The 15,550-nt window shown below is 45.2% G+C and overlaps 1 protein-coding gene across 5 annotated transcripts in view; it reads right to left on the reverse strand.

Annotated features, from left to right (window-relative positions):
- COL27A1 (collagen type XXVII alpha 1 chain) overlaps positions 1-15,550 on the reverse strand; it is a 214,560-nt gene that overhangs the window by 109,032 nt on the left and 89,978 nt on the right. For all 5 annotated transcript variants that reach the window (XM_064468776.1, XM_064468778.1, XM_064468777.1 and 2 more), the window contains 7 exons: positions 14,622-14,675; positions 12,536-12,589; positions 7,227-7,271; positions 6,274-6,327; positions 3,850-3,894; positions 1,411-1,464; positions 138-182 (listed from right to left, as the gene is read on the reverse strand). In XM_064468776.1, coding sequence (XP_064324846.1) covers positions 138-182; positions 1,411-1,464; positions 3,850-3,894; positions 6,274-6,327; positions 7,227-7,271; positions 12,536-12,589; positions 14,622-14,675 — 351 coding nt within the window. The remainder of the gene's footprint in view (positions 1-137; positions 183-1,410; positions 1,465-3,849; positions 3,895-6,273; positions 6,328-7,226; positions 7,272-12,535; positions 12,590-14,621; positions 14,676-15,550) is intronic.

Genomic DNA, 15,550 nt, shown 5'->3' on the forward strand with positions numbered 1-15,550 from the left:
GGAGACATGGAAAGGTTTGTTTGATCTCCCCATTTAGTTCCCATCAGAAGATATGAAGGGACCCAGCCAAAAGCCAGTTGTTTTTTTTCCTAGTTTCATTCAACAAGGTCTGCATAATAGACGAGGAAAAACTTTACCGGCCTACCCATCTTGCCCCTCTTCCCAGGAACTCCAGGGATCCCCTGCAAGGAAAACACACAGAGAAGAAAAAATAATAGGTCTGGTTGAGAAAGCAAACAGCCAACCAACAATACAAAACAAAACTAGAAGAGAAAGGGGAATGCAAAGCAGGCTAATGACTGCAGCATTGTTCAGGAATCAAAATGTCAGCTACTTGTAGTCAGCTGCGAGAGCAGAAGACAATTAACCTTCACCCACTAACTACGGCCCTCCCTGAGGACCCAGAGAGGCAGCATCCACACCCAGGGCAACAGGCTGAAGCTGTGCTTAGCAGGGGCAGTCATTAAGCTACTGGTCTGGAACTCAACGAAGGCCACTGCCAAGGCACTCGCTGGAGAACTTCTGTTTATGTTTCTTATTTAGTTATACAAGCATTAAATCAGTGACTCTAGAGCGCAGGGTACTCCCCTCCCAGGCAGCAACACACACACACACTCCCACATGCTCCTGGGGCCGCTCTTGTTTCTGGAGCTTGCATTTGAGGGAGAAAAAGCTGGAATAAAACAGTCTTACAGTGACCTTCCTTGGGAGCTTTTGCAGTGGGAAGAGGGGGTCCTTGGAGGGGCAGCGATCAGGCAGGTGGGGCACATGGGGGAGAAAAGGAAAAAAGCAAGGGAGGTCCTGCAAAGCTCTGAACACATGGGTTTGGAGAAGGCGTGATGAAAAGGATGGGGGGAAGGGAGGTCACTTGGGAACAGCAGCCACAGCTGCCCATCTGCAGGCCTCAGCCTTGACTGCCCAACTTGATGCAACTGGAAGGAAAGCCATTGTCAGAAAGCCCAGGCACTGTCCCTTCCAAAAGCCAGGCTCTTTCCAGACACCTCCAGTTTGACACCCAAAACACCGGGACACTGTGGCTGGGATGTCGCTCCTGTGGGAGCGGGGAATTTCCACGTACATTCTCCCCCCCACCCCATCCCACTAAGTTGAACTACTAGGGGGGAGAAGGAAGGCAGGTTTTCAAGTGAAGGAAAATATAGAACAACTCCACTCTACTCAACAGCGAGGTCTGATGACCCTCTCTGAAGCCTGGGTTTTCTTGAGCTGAGTGTCAACTTCATACATGGACATAGGTCTTCATGCAAGGGTAGAAACAGGATAAAGAAGGCATAGTTAAACGTTAGGCATGCTCGCTTCTTTCCTCAGGAACAAGGGCTAGAGGAGGTTACAACAGGCTCTGAAGAACTGTATTCAAGCAACACACCAAGGTTTTCTTCACAAAATACTCACTCGTTCTCCATCAGCCCCTGGTAGCCCAAATAATCCTGGGAGACCAATATATCCCTAAAGAAAAGAGGAAACAAGTAGTCAAATACATTTCTCCATTAGCAACCAGTCAGTCTGTCTTTCCTGAATAGCAGAGCATCCTCCAGCGTTGGTCAATGGCAGCCGTGATGAAATAAACCTTGAGGCAAGTGTATATGCCCATGGACTGCATGGTGCTGGCTTCCACGATGTAGTCCAAGGGCACATACCCTCACACCAGGGATCATGAGGACTCCAGGCAGGAAGAGGCCAGCAAGAAGAAACCTTACCTGGACTGGCTCTGAGTGTACCTAAGGGAAATGGAGCTTGGTTTAAGGTTAGCAAGGGTGACAGCAAAAGTAATCCACATGCCTACACCTCCTTTCATCACTCCAAGGGCTCTTTCCCTGTCTTTGGCACTCATTCCCAACTGTGCTGTGAAAATGCACTGTTGTACCAAGCCCTTTCTGCTTGTCCTATGTCACATGGTGGTTGCACACTGCAGCCCCTCCTCATGCAAACAACGTCTTTTGCTGGCGCACAAGGCTGCCAACCACCCTGTTGCTGAGAGAGCAGCAAATCGGTAATGGTTCTCCCTGAAGCCTTTCTCTGCAAACTCTGTTGCACCACCAAGACCTTTTGCAAACACTTTGTCAACCCAAGCCCCAAGGGCCCTGCCTGGGCGGGGAGAGGCTGAGCGTGCCATTTCAGGCTCTTTGGATTGGCGTAACGAGGCTCAATTTGTACAAGGCACAGATCCTCTGACACCCAACCGTAAATAAGCCTCTTTTGCACCAACGTGTTTCACATAAAATCCACTCTCATGCTCATCGGCAGGCGTTGCATTTTCAAGTACGTGATGTTTCTCTAAAGCCTTGGGATCCTGCTCAGACAGGACACAAATGCTACATTTCCCTTCCTCTACAACAATTGAAGCCTTGTGTTTAATCCTCTTTGCTCAGCAGTTAGTACAAAGTTACCTTGTGTGCTGGTCCTTTGCAAAGGACTAATTTGTGCCAAACATGCAGAATAAAGAGGAAGTGAATTTCAGCAGGGAGCCCCCTCAGTGGCACCTCACTGTTACAAGAGCCAAGTGTTAACACTGATTTTCTCTCGTCTTTCTCTCTCCATCATCGCTAAACGTCTTACTGTCAACCCCACCAAACTTTTTCACCAGTCTGTCGCTCCCCTTAGGTTGTGCTTCCTTTAGGTGTGACACCTAGCCGGGAAACACAGCCACACTGAAATGACGCTGTCTGCGTTTGCCGCCCAAACCCCAAGTCAAACCATGTAACTCCTGAACTACTTCCTACAGAAGAAAATAGAGGTGGGGGATGGAGAAGAGTCCACAGCTGGCTCCCTCAATGCACAAAATGCAGATATCTCACCTTAGTACCCAATTCGATTGACTGCAGTTGGACTGAGAAATGGCTTACTTGGGTAGCTATAAATATTTCAGGGGTGCAAAGGTGGGAAATAATTTTCAAGTCTTACGTTCTGCACATCTATCACATGATAATTACACAAGGTCCTTGTTAGGCCCGTGAAACAGATGCACCAGGGAAAACTTTATCACTTGCAGAAGTAAGGTGAGCAAGCTGTGCTGTCTCAGATCTTCCTCTCTCCTGCAAGACACTGAACATGCGGTCTCCCTTCCCAGCTCAGGAACACAGCTAGCTACAGGGTCAGCATTTGTTTATTCCTTGAAGTTTTCCTAGTGATGAAAGCCAGCTGGTTGAATTTACTGCATATAGAGAAAGTATCACATGTCAGAGAAAGGGGGGATTTTACTGGCTCAGAATCTCATAGTGAATTTATAATTGCAGGAAAAGAACAAAATGTGATTAATGAAAGTCTTAATTGGTAAAAAAATAAAAATAGTCCTTTGCAGAGAGGATGAACCCCCAGCAATTCAATTTGGTGAGCAAAACCGGGCAGAACAGAGATATTAATGTTTGTATTTGCACACGGCTTCAGGATGTTGGCTTGCTGTTCTGCATAATGATATAAATCACTCCCAAGCTCAGGACTATACCCAAAAGAGCCCATATTCAGATGGTCAAGGACTGCTGAACCACACTTACTGAAACTAAAGAGGCCTTTGGGAGACGGGGCTTGCAGAAAGTTCAGACTTTGGTCTTTGGTAGGAATTTGTATGCCATTCTTTCCTCCCCTGCAATGTGAGCTCTGAAGGGGTGACTTTCTATCATCAGCACTATTGGTGAACTTTGATCCTGGTACATCCAGTGTTTAATTTTTAAAATTTAGCAGTGCTTCAGTAAACAAGCAATGCACAGTTCAAATCTCCTGAATCCAACAAATTAAAGGAACTAGTCTCAGGATCGCAAAATTAAGCGTAAAGTTTCTTGAGGAGCCTTTGGTAAAAACAAGTAGAAAAAAAAAAGCAAATGAAAGGCTGCTTACCCGACTGCCTTTTGGACCAGCTTCCCCTATGGGGCCAGGTAAACCCTAGAAGAGAAGGGAGAAAACAAAGGCAAATGTGGACAGGCTTTAACTTCACCGAATGAGCAGTGCCAAATCCCCAGCACTGTCCCTGCGTGGTTCTGCTTTCAGTGCCGAGTCCAAGGCATATCAACAAAGGAGAAAAAAGGACAAAATGATACAAATAACAAATCTCCCATTGTTGGGGAGCTGGGACTCTGTAGAACCTGAGACTGCTACGCATAGTGAGCCTTCCCCGGGGCTGAAGTAGAGATTTCTGATCATGAAGACCAAAAAGGTTAATGCAGCAGGGTGCACAGAGGTTGTGTTACACTTCAGATGCAACATACAGTGACGCTCTGTACCCAACAGCTCTCGATCCATTTTCCTGCCTAACTGAACACATGCATAGCAAATGACAAATGTATTTCAATACCTGTTTAGGAAACACAGGCTGGCCCTGATGCAGTGAGAAAGCCCCTTCAATTTTTACAGCCTACAGTCACTTAGCAGTGCAGGTACTGCATGTCTCTAACCCTCTGCAGCATCAACATCTATGGAAAGAACTGAAAATACATTCCCCATTCTAATTCTATGCCTATTCCTGCTCACCTAAAGTACTGCGAAAGCAACCCTATAAAAATGCATAATAAATTTTCGTGTTTATTGTCTTCTAGCAAGTTTCCAGGTCAATGTTGTTTTTTTTTTCCTAGTTCCAAATGTTGGGCCTTTTTGGACGGGGGAAAAAAAATGGCTAAGTCCATAATTTTTTTAGCTGGCAGCACTGCACGCTCAGCCTGGGATCTGAAAGTCAGGTTGTGCTCTTTCCTGGCTCATGCATCGTTGCCAAAAATTTCAGCCATAGGGGTGCAGTTAACAATTCTGCCTATGATGAGCAAATCAAACCAGAGCCAAGCTCTCTCTCCCATAGCATTGCAGAGCCAGCACAGCTGACAGGAGCAGCAAGTAGTAAAATCTCAGTAAACAGCTCTGATGCTGGGTACACACAGCACTCAGATATGCTGAAAAAAAGCCACATTAAAAGGAAAAAGAAGTCACTTTCATGACCCAAACCACATTTTAAGAAAGCACTTTTGTTCTTCGTATGTCAAGTGCAAAGATTTCACCCTGCTTATCTGATGGGTGGAACTCTGCTGTGAATTGCTAAACAGCTTTCGTTAACCTTGTATGACCAATATAGCTCGGACCGCTTCACAGTAGTCATCTAACAGACGTTCACACCTAGGAGATTCTTTGGCATGAAAATCTCTAAGAGCCTTTCAGAGTATGAATGGAGCATTTAGTCAGGTGCATAAAACTCTCATCCAGTTCTACCACCTGCGCCCTCCAGCGTGCATCTGTCTAGTCCACCTAAAATTCACTAAGCGAGGTATGAATTTAATTTCAAATTTAAAATAGTCTGAGGCAGGGGGATGCAGACTTGGTCTGCAAACCTAGCTCACATTTAGTCCAATAACCTGCACACCTGGGTAATAACTCACATACGAACTCTTGACAAGTCTGAAAGACTCATGACAGACTGGTTGGGGTCTTTGACATCTGTGCAGCCTCTTAGCTATGTACTTAAATATAAACGTGGCGGAACCCAACATCATCGTGTCCATTTTAGAAAACCACGACAAACTCATTTCACTATGAAATGTTACAGGGCCAGGTCTTCTGCCCTCCAACAGATTCCATTTAGGGTCTTACAAATTACTGCTCTTAATTTTCTTCCTACTTCAGCATCTCACATCAGTAAGACAATAAAGTGTCCAATCTTGATCCGTTTTCCTTTGCGCACTCCTCCGTTCCTAAAGTTGCCTTTGTGCATTTTTTTAAGAATGAAAACAAAGACTTGGTTTTCTTTCATCATCTTTTTGCAGCTCCAAATATGACTTTTATATATATTTATGGTCCATGTATAATTTAATATGTATGTATATGATTATGCTAGTGAATTTTGCTAATGAGAGTTCACCTAAATCTTTTCTTTTGGCAATATGCCTTCTTCTGTCCCACATTTCTAACATGTTCAACATTAGATATAAAATGTGCTGAGAAGTGAAGGGTCAGCAGCTTGCAGGTAGGTTTTTCTGTTCTGCTGTTTTGTTTTTTTTTTCCCTTATTGTTATACTGAAGCAAAAATTTGTCAAGATTTTGCTATAGAAATTCTGCTTTTATCCATCATAGGCATAAACTACTTTCTAACAACTGAAGTGTCCTCCAGAGTTGAAAGGCTGTGTCATCAATACAGCATCTTGGGGAGGGAAGAAGGAAAATACTCAGACATATTCTAGAGGTCTGCACTGTCTTTAGTGGGGCACGTATTTAGCAGGGCATATATTTAGCTACCTGCACACCCAAATCCCTAGTCTGTGCACAGCACGATGAGATTTACTGCACCTGCCTGCCAGGATAACCTTTGGCACCTGGACTTCCATCTGGTCCTCGTTCGCCCTTTGGAAAGAAAAGAAGAAAAGGCACAGAAGGTAAGGTGAATGTCACATTTGGGAAGCCTTTTTCGCTGCTTCACTCTTTGAGCTGGGGGGAAAGGAGGGTGGAATGGATTAACCTGATGCAAGTTTATAGAGAGGAAGAAAATATTAAGGGTAGACAGTGGAATAAATTAATGAGCGGGGAAAACACACAGAAGCCAAGTCAATAGGCTCCACGCATTAAGCAAGTGTTGCTATTTCTCCTTCTTCCTCCGTTTGCAGTGAAAGCAGCAGATAGTTCGAAACAAGGAGGCTAAGAGAAGGTGTAAGGCTGCATCTATATCTGGCATATGGAACCGTTTTACTGGCAGGGAAGCACTGCCAAAATTCTTCAAAACTAAATGGATTCATGTATAATATCCTTTAACATCATTGCTAACAGGGCCTGCTATTCATTGCCCTTTTTTTTCCTGAACTGCAAACATCAGACTTAACCAAATAAAGAGGGGGAAGAAAAGGGGAGAGGGGGAATGGGAGGGGAATTATATGTTAGTACTTAATGTGATGTGGTTAGTAAACTCCAGGTGAAATTAATGTAAAAGGAAAAAATAAAAGGGGAGTAGGGTAAGCTGGTATTTCTTCCACCACATAAACTTAACATGGTTGAGCAATAAAAATTAGAAATTAAATTTAGAAACTCCAAGGCAGTCTCCGCCCACCAACCTGCTGACGCTCGGTCAGTGTATGTGCACAGCTGCCGGCAGTACGGGAGCTCACTGCGCATCCCCTGTGTGTACCAAGCTGCCCCTGGAAGGAGCTGGCTGTCCACACTGAGCAGGCTGTACAGGATCCAAACTAGCATCAGAGTCAGCAAATCCATCCCTCTTTAAAGGTTCAGTGTTGGAAACTGGGAAGACTCACCTGGTCTCCAGGGTGACCTGGTGGTCCAGGGTAGCCTTTATATCCCTGTTGAAATAGGATGGAAGAGATGAATAAGAAGAAAAACAGAGAGTCATAAAATAACCTGGTTTCGGTTTGAATTTGTCTTTGCAGATGGGAGTAAATTTCTGAGGAGAAGATATGGAATAGCACTACACAATCATGCGACCCTTTAACATGTTGCTTTGTGCTTGGGTCACCCAAACCCTGCCGGTGTTCCCAGACTCTGCAGCAATGCGGTGTGGCAGCAGCAGCCCGCGCCCGCCCGCTGGGGTCTGGCCCGGTGGTTACTCAAGGAGGATTTGCTCCATGAACAGACTTGGGGTTGTACCTACACTCAGATCTATTTGTAATCTATACCTTTAGCAAAACCATCTTTAATCCTTAGGAAACCACAGGCTTGTAGGGTAAAATGTTGGCTTTGGGCAAGTTGAGGGACTACACAACATGAGCGACTCGCGTTTCAGAGTGCTCACTTACGCTTTAGAACTTAAAATGCCATAGGAAACACCAAAATAACCATTTACTGTCATGGGAAACTTCAATGTTGTTTCTAGCTTGAATTTGCCCAGCTTCCAGCTTTCCTAATCTAATTATTACAAGGTATGACAAGATCCAGAGTCCTTCATTAGGAAGCTACCTAAAACGGGAAGCAAGTTGTCTCTTAACCTGCTCTCTGCTGAATTAATTAGAATGAGTTTCTTAATCCAGCCTGCTAGCTGGCAAGCGTTGCAGGCTTCAAATCATTCTCGCAGGTCTTTCATATACTTGCTTCAGTTTTTCAGTACGGTTTTTTTTTTGAGATGCAGACACTGGAGCGGGACAAAGGTAGCCTGTTCAACTGCAGACTAATCAGTTTGTATTTTAAGAGAGTTTGCTTTCTCCAGGATTTACCTAAAGCTCTCTTCAAACACTGAGTAAATTCTGCAAGTGACAGGCACTTCAGATTTTTTTCCCCTCTCCTTTATTATCTTGCTTCAGCTGTTTAAAACAAACTCATTTCCATTGAGTGGAGTCAGAGCCGATCAGAAGATTAAATCTAGTTACAGAGATGACTGTTTAGCTGGGCTACTAGGAAGATTTAAAAAAAAAAAGGGGGGCAAAAAATTTAACCTGAAACGACTGGAGAAAGAAAATAAACAAGAAACAGTCCTCGCACAAATACTACAGAAATAACAAAATGCTTTCAGGGTGGGTTACAATTGCTAATTGTAACTCAGTCTCTGCTACTCACCCTGTCCCCCGTCAGGGCTCCTGGCACGCTTCGCCTGTCTGCGAAACCCACAGGGGAGCATCCCCTGCTCTGGAAGCCATAACCAAACCCTGGTTTGGCCGAGGACTTGGCCTTTTGCTTCACTCACCAGATGAACCCAGGCCTGTTTCTGCTCCCAGGTCCACACCTCTGCTTAACGGCTTTTTTATCCTTCCCATGGGCAATGGTAGACCTGCAGCCTAAGCCTTCGCTGGCGGAGGTATGCAATGCTCTCAGCCATCCTGGCTACTGCCCACTCCCCTTTGCATTCCTCCTTGCTCATTATTTCAGACATTTTGGCCTGGAAAATTGTTGATTCTCTTTTCACTGATTCTCTCCTGCTTGACCTTGCTAATGTATCATAACCTGGTCTTTTGACTGAGCTGCACCTCCTGAGAAGGCGGTGGCTGACCTAAAAGACCATTTGGCTACTGGCTGGCCCTTATTTGAACCACCTGGAAGGTCCTAGAGCTGTTAGTGCATTTCAGCCAGTGGCTCCTAATTGGAAGTGCCTCAGCAGCTCTTGGAGCAGGACCAGCAGACGGGACTCCTTGCCCCTCTCCAGGAATATGACGATGAGATCCCCTCTTGCTTATCTTCACCTTGCCTCCTCGACAGAGGCTCAGCATCAGCAGAGAGCTGGCTGGGTGTCTGACCTGAAGGAGAAGGCACATTGTGAAGGTCCAGACCCACCCGGGTATGGAAGGCCCAGTATTGGTATCACCCGTCCCTGGAGCGTGGACCACAGGGCGTTGTGCAGACAGAGAGCATCTGTTCTGGCCCCCCTCTCACCTCATCCAGAGAGAGCTGCCAACAGAAACAGCCCCGGGTTCAGCATCTCCAGAGGTGCCCTGGGATTTACCGTGGGGTTTCCTTCCCGGGCCTCTGCCCAGCTCCTCCAGCCACAACCTGGGGCAGGAACTACCTTTGTCTCCAGACAGCTGGAGCACCTACTGCCATGGATACAAACACTTGGAGATGTCTCACTCCCTCCACTGATAAGAAAGAGGCGCCTCGCTTGGCTGCTCAGAGTCATTCTGCTCTGGTTGGGTTCCTGCAGGACAGGCACGTCAAGCCTGCAATGTCCACCCAGAGCAGGTGGTTAGATGACAGCCCCTTGAAGTGCTCATACTTGTCCTGAGCCAACGTCTGCACCAAGCATTGCATTGCTATCTCTGTAATGGTAAGTGAATGGCACTTCAGTTAAATATGTAGACACTCTACTACTGTTGCATCCTATTAAATATCCTCCTCATTATATATAATGAGCTCTGGGAAGCTTTGAATGTGTGTTTCTTTATAGTATTCTGCAGTTATTTCTGTCTCAGGTTAATTATAGTGAGGCAAAACCAGAAAAGCTTGTGTATGCTAAAGTTGGCTGGAACGTGAAAGTATTTACCTGCTAAAATCCTCTTCAAATAGCACTAAAATGACAGGGCAGAGAGCATGAAAACAACTGCATTTGCTCTTTTATCCAAACACTTCCTGATGATTACAGGGTGCTCAACACAAAGGGCTGTGATTTAGAAAGGAAATTGCACTCCAGTGAAGGATTTACTCATCTGTGGTGATATTTATAATTCACGCTCTCCTAGCTAAAAAGGATCATCCTGCATTTTGATAGGAAACGCGAAGAGTAAAGAGAGCAGCAAATGAGATCTGCATGACAGGATGTGTTCTGAAGCACTGACCAATTCCCAACTCTGTCTTTACTCTCTGAGTGACTTTAATGAAGCTGCTTCTCTCTCACCGCTGCTGACTTCTACAGTCTCGCACTTCACTACAACCATTTTCTCCTCCACAGCTGGGAGGCTGGGAGCAATGATGCAGTTGCTCTGCTGAGGTCTATCTGCAGCCCGCAGCCAAGAGCCGAAGCCCACAGGCACCTTGCAGGCACCAGAGGGAAGGGCGGAGCGGACAGCCAAGTCCTGCCGCTATTCCCGAGAACTGCTGGTCAGCAAAACCAACACTAGCTCTGAGTGGAGAGGGTGAGAATTACACCTGCTGCTTGAAAGGCGGTTTCGTATACTCGTAGGTGGGTGCAGGCAAAATGACTTCAGGGGTGCTCTGAGATCAGACCCTCCAACCCTACAAAGAGCACAGGTCTGTGCTCCCAAGGCAAGCACTGTGGTGTGAGCCACATAGCCAAAACCATATGCTGCTTGGTTGTGGCTCCAGCTCAGGCTGCCGAGCCAGTTGTTTCATTTAGTGGGAAAAGTATTTTGTTTCCCCTGCTGAAATATTTTGCCTATTTGAAAGTTTCTACATGGTGTTTCTAGATCAAAGCCCTTAGAGCTCTTTTCACAGTTCCTCCATGGAGTGAGCAGGAGGGATGTCCATTTCCAAGGCGTTGCTGTTTTCTGGTAGCCAAGATGTGTTGCCCACCTTCAGCCAAACACCAGCATATTTTCACTGGGAGAATGCCAGCAGGGAATCCAGATAAAAAAAGATTTTTTTTCCGAACATTCTTCCAACAGCTGTAAATTTTTTCTTAATGCAGGATGCTAATAAAAGCCAGGTTACACCAAAAACACTGCCAGACTAGTGCTACTGGGAGGTGGTTTTTTTAAGCTGCACCAAAGGAAAAATTTCAGCATCCAACTTGCTCATTACTTGAAGAAACAGAAGCATACTCCTGCCTTCATCCTGTCCTGGGGGAGCCGAAATCAGATGTGAAGGCCATGTGCTGGACTCAGGAATGTTTGTTCAATCTCCTATTCCTTCTCCACTTTTTCCACTATGAGTCCTTGTACTCCTGACATTGCATTTTGCTGATTGTAACCAGAAGGTTTTGTTTTATGAGCTGTTATACCAGGAAAATGGTATTCTTTGCACCCTATTTGTTAGAACTTGTTTGTGACAGCCAAAGATGGGTAATTAATCGCTCTATTGCTCCTAGCTCCACACAGTACCCTGAGCATGACCAGCCTCCGGAGCAGAAACAAACCCAGTCCCTACTCTTGGCAATTTGATTCCACTATAAGGCATACAAGAAACAATCAGAGAGAGGGAGGGTTTCTTTCAGCCTCCACACCTTCTTTCTCTCCCCAGAGTCTTAAAGCATACCTGAGTAGGTGTTTGTGTGCAGCTAATTGGCCTGAAGAACAGTATATCTTCAACGGCCCATTGACTGATGAAGTGATTGAAACAAGATGCTAATTTTAACTGTTCTGCTTAGCTATGTCAATATTGGCTTGCTGGGAAAGGCAGTCATGTCTGCTGAGCCCAACTACCAAACAGCTCTCTGCAACAGGACCAGCTTCCAAAACACCAGACTCGCCTACCAACACAGCCTGGAACTGGAAGGTCAACTGAAGTGTCATTAATAGATAAAAGACCTGAGCTCAGGGTATGGATTGGTAAGGAACTGCTGTGCAGGCTTGCACACATGAATACAAGCATGCGCGCTGCTGCAGCAAGAAGGCAGGGATAGATCTTGTGCTCTATCCCCCCGTATCTTTTTCTAGGCACGGGTACGTTGGTGGTGGCGTTAGTGACGTTGAAACGTCAATATGGAAGCAGATAAAGTGAAACCTGACTAGTGCTGTCAGCCTCCAAGCAAAAGAGAGGGAAGGCCCACAGATATTTCACTTGAAAGGTGCTTTACCAGGAGAGACAGTCAAGGTTTCCTCGGAATGTCTAAATCTGTTCTGAATCCAATCTCTGAGTATTGACACCCATTGTAGATCCATTTAGTTAACACATGGCTGAACCAGACCTAAATTCAGCTTGCTGATGAAGACCCAATGTCAAGGCGCAGAGGGATGACGCAGTGCAATGGGACATGGAATACAAAGAAGGAACAGAAATCTGGATCCAGAATTTCATTTCATGCTCGTACATAATCTTGCTGGTACAACCTTTAGGCAGTTGCTTCAGCCTATGTCCCAGCTTACACACTTGCAAAGCAGACATCGGACTTTTTTGCTGGTATTAGTACCATGAAAAGTACTTAATTAAATCTTTTAGGCAGAGTTAGAGCAGCACATTTTAAAATAAAAATAGTCATCTAATTCACTCAAAAAGAAGATATTCTTACCTTTCTACCAGGTGGTCCAGGGAACCCAGTCAAACCAGGTAAGCCCACATCTCCCTGTAGGAAGCGAGCAAGTTGAATTAGTTTTCAGCAACGTTTTCCCTATGTCTAGTGTACTGTTACTGAAATTATTTTGCCGACAGTAGCACCCAACTATTGATATTTCTGATTCTAATTGCAACTCTTCAAAAACTGACAGGATAAGAAGTGTAGATTTAAACATCATCTCTATTAACTGGCTCATATAAATAATAAACCCTGTTAATTAATGGCAGCTGCAGCTAGAGTCCAGCTTTTTGCCAGCAGAATGAATTTTTTTTTTTTCTTCAGTGATCTCACTCAGTCACATGCTTCATCTGCCTTTTGATAGGCATCTAAATTGCCGAGGCAAGAAAATTTTAGCTTTTAAATGCAACAAGAACAACAGGTACCTCCTGCCAAATCCTGTGACTGTGCTCATACTATGCTACTGCGCTGGCTCAGCCCACGGCTCCGGTTCAGATGGTGCTGATGGTATAATTATTTAACCTGCCTATATGACATGGCTTGAACCTTTGCAGGCTGCTGGTGGGAGGGTTTTTTCAGCGGCCTGTACTTCTGAAAAGGGATTGCATCACATCCCAGCTGGCGTACCCAAATCATCAGAGGAATGGAGAAGTGCTTTGCCGTGAGATCTAACATCCACTCCATTCGTACGAGGCCATTTTGGCCTCCTCTGATTAGGATCAAAACCCCCTTTAGGGTCTCTACCACTGTGCTGTGCCTGCTTACTGAAAATGCATTTGGACTATCTAGCTTGAAAATTAGGCATCACTCCAAACTCCTGCTGGAAACTCCTTGTTTCTGTTACTGCTAACAGGAATAAAGCCTTGTTAACATGAGCTAAAAGCGATCTACGTCTCTCTCTCTCTTGCACTGAGCATGCTTGCAGGAAAACGGTTCCAGACTCTGCGGGTGGATGATTTCCATGTGATGCCATTCCCATGTAGCGTACTAGGCATTTCAAAAGGTAGCTCATGCTGTTAACTTAAAAGCATCATTTCAGACTTAGCCATCTCAATGCTTTCTAGTGTCACCCTCCATCTTGCATTTGTGGGACTTGCTGTGCTTCATCAAGGCATCTGGTCTCAAATGAAGGGACGAGGTTCTTCATGCCTGATGCTTTCTGTTAGCTGTGCATTTATAGCAAAGCTTATGGTGAAAGGAAGGCAACCAGGCTTCTTGCCCGGGACATGAGTTATGAAGTATTGTGCAGGCAGCACTGAAAGACCTGACTGAGGTAGATGCTGTGGAGCCCTGGTTGCTCTTCTATTCATCTCTAGACTTCTGTGAGGCCCTCTTGCCTCAGTAAAAATTGCTCAGCTGTGAAACAGCAAAAATGGGAATTGTAACTTGAAAAGATTTAGCAGCACTCTGACCCTTAACAATTGCTAAATCCAGAAACCAGCTACATTTCCCAGTTGCGTTCTTTGTTTTGATTTGAGCAGACCTCGCTGGAAAGACCTCTGCTTGTCACACAGCAGAGTCCATGCACTGGCAGTGCAGTGGTCTGAGAAGCCTCCCTTTCCCCACCAGTGGGACAGCAAGGCCGCTCTCAGAGTACCGGCCGGCTGAGGCTGCATACGTGACGTGTGGCGGGGCACTGCTTCTCAGCTCCTCGGCAAGAACATCCTGTCCTTTGCCTTCAAGGTTTTTGTTCCTTACACTGGGATTGCCTCTTTCTACAGCTGCGTGCCCAGAGCTGGCAAGGTGTGGCTGTATCTCGTATGTGCTGGTTTAAATACCTACCTTACGTAGCCACACGCTTGCAGCAGCAGGGACTTCAGTTTGGGCCGCAGATTGTGCATAAAATGGATAAACACTTGGAAAACAAAAAGCTGTGGCAGCAGGCACTTCAGTGCACTGCGGTCAATAGCTTAGCTAACTCTCTTTAGTCCTGAATCTGGGGTTTAAGTCTTAATTTTCAGTCCTTAGTCTATTTGAGTAGCTGTGATGCTTGTGGCTGCAGTATGGATTCCCTCCATGTGTATGCACAGGTCTTAAAGCACACCGTGGTCTCGATACCTGTGCACTCTGGGGGACATCTTACCTTCTGTCCATTGCGAGCTTTTCCAGGTGACAGCCCAGGATCACCTTTCTGACCCTGAAATGAAAAACTTTAATTAATGACATAACCCAAGGACCCAGGCTATGGATGGGGTTCTGCTTCTATCAGCCCTCCAAATTAGAAAAGTATTTTGTTTTATTTCTGTCTTGCCCCGAAATCCCAAATGTATTAAAGTATAGCTGTTTTTCTGGAGCTGATTGCTGCTGCTGAAATGTTGAGTTTTAAATAGTATTTGACAGTATTAAAGTGACTAAAGAAAGGATAAGGCAATATCAGGACTTTTGATACTTATTAGACTACACAGCTGTGATTTCTTCCTTGCCTACAACTATCATCACAAAAATAATTACCAAGCTTATTACTGAAGCTAAACCATCCTCTTAACAACTTGCTAGTTGATGTTGCTTTTTTTAACTGTGGGGAAGAGATGGAACTGCAGAGAAGGTTACACTAATTAGACGCTACCAACAGCCAGAGCAATTGTGTGGTTTTCAGGCTGGCAGAAGAGAGGGGCACACTTTATCTTAAGTGGCAGTATTCTTTATTTTCCTTTTTAACAACCACAATGAGAGAAATTACAGTTTAAGACTGTGATCTTCTGACAAACACAGGCTGGAATTTCAGCAGCATTTGAACATCTAATTCCAGTAGATTCCTTTGAAAATCCCAGTTCAAATTCTTAAAAGGTAGAAAGGTGGTATGTGCACCTAACAAGGTGAGAGACAGAAGTAGGAAAAACTAGAAGAGATTTGAAGCGTGCCAGATTCTTTTGGTAGGGAAGAGATAAGGCTTAGCATACAAAGAAGCTTAGGTCTGTGTAATGCCTCTTCTGGTACAGGTAGGACACAGGTATCCCAATATCAGGCACTGGCCATTTAACACCCCTGGGATCATAAACAAGTTGTAACCTC

The sequence above is a fragment of the Phalacrocorax carbo genome, chromosome 18 (assembly GCF_963921805.1).
Source record: "Phalacrocorax carbo chromosome 18, bPhaCar2.1, whole genome shotgun sequence".
NCBI classification, from domain to species: Eukaryota; Metazoa; Chordata; class Aves; order Suliformes; family Phalacrocoracidae; genus Phalacrocorax; species Phalacrocorax carbo.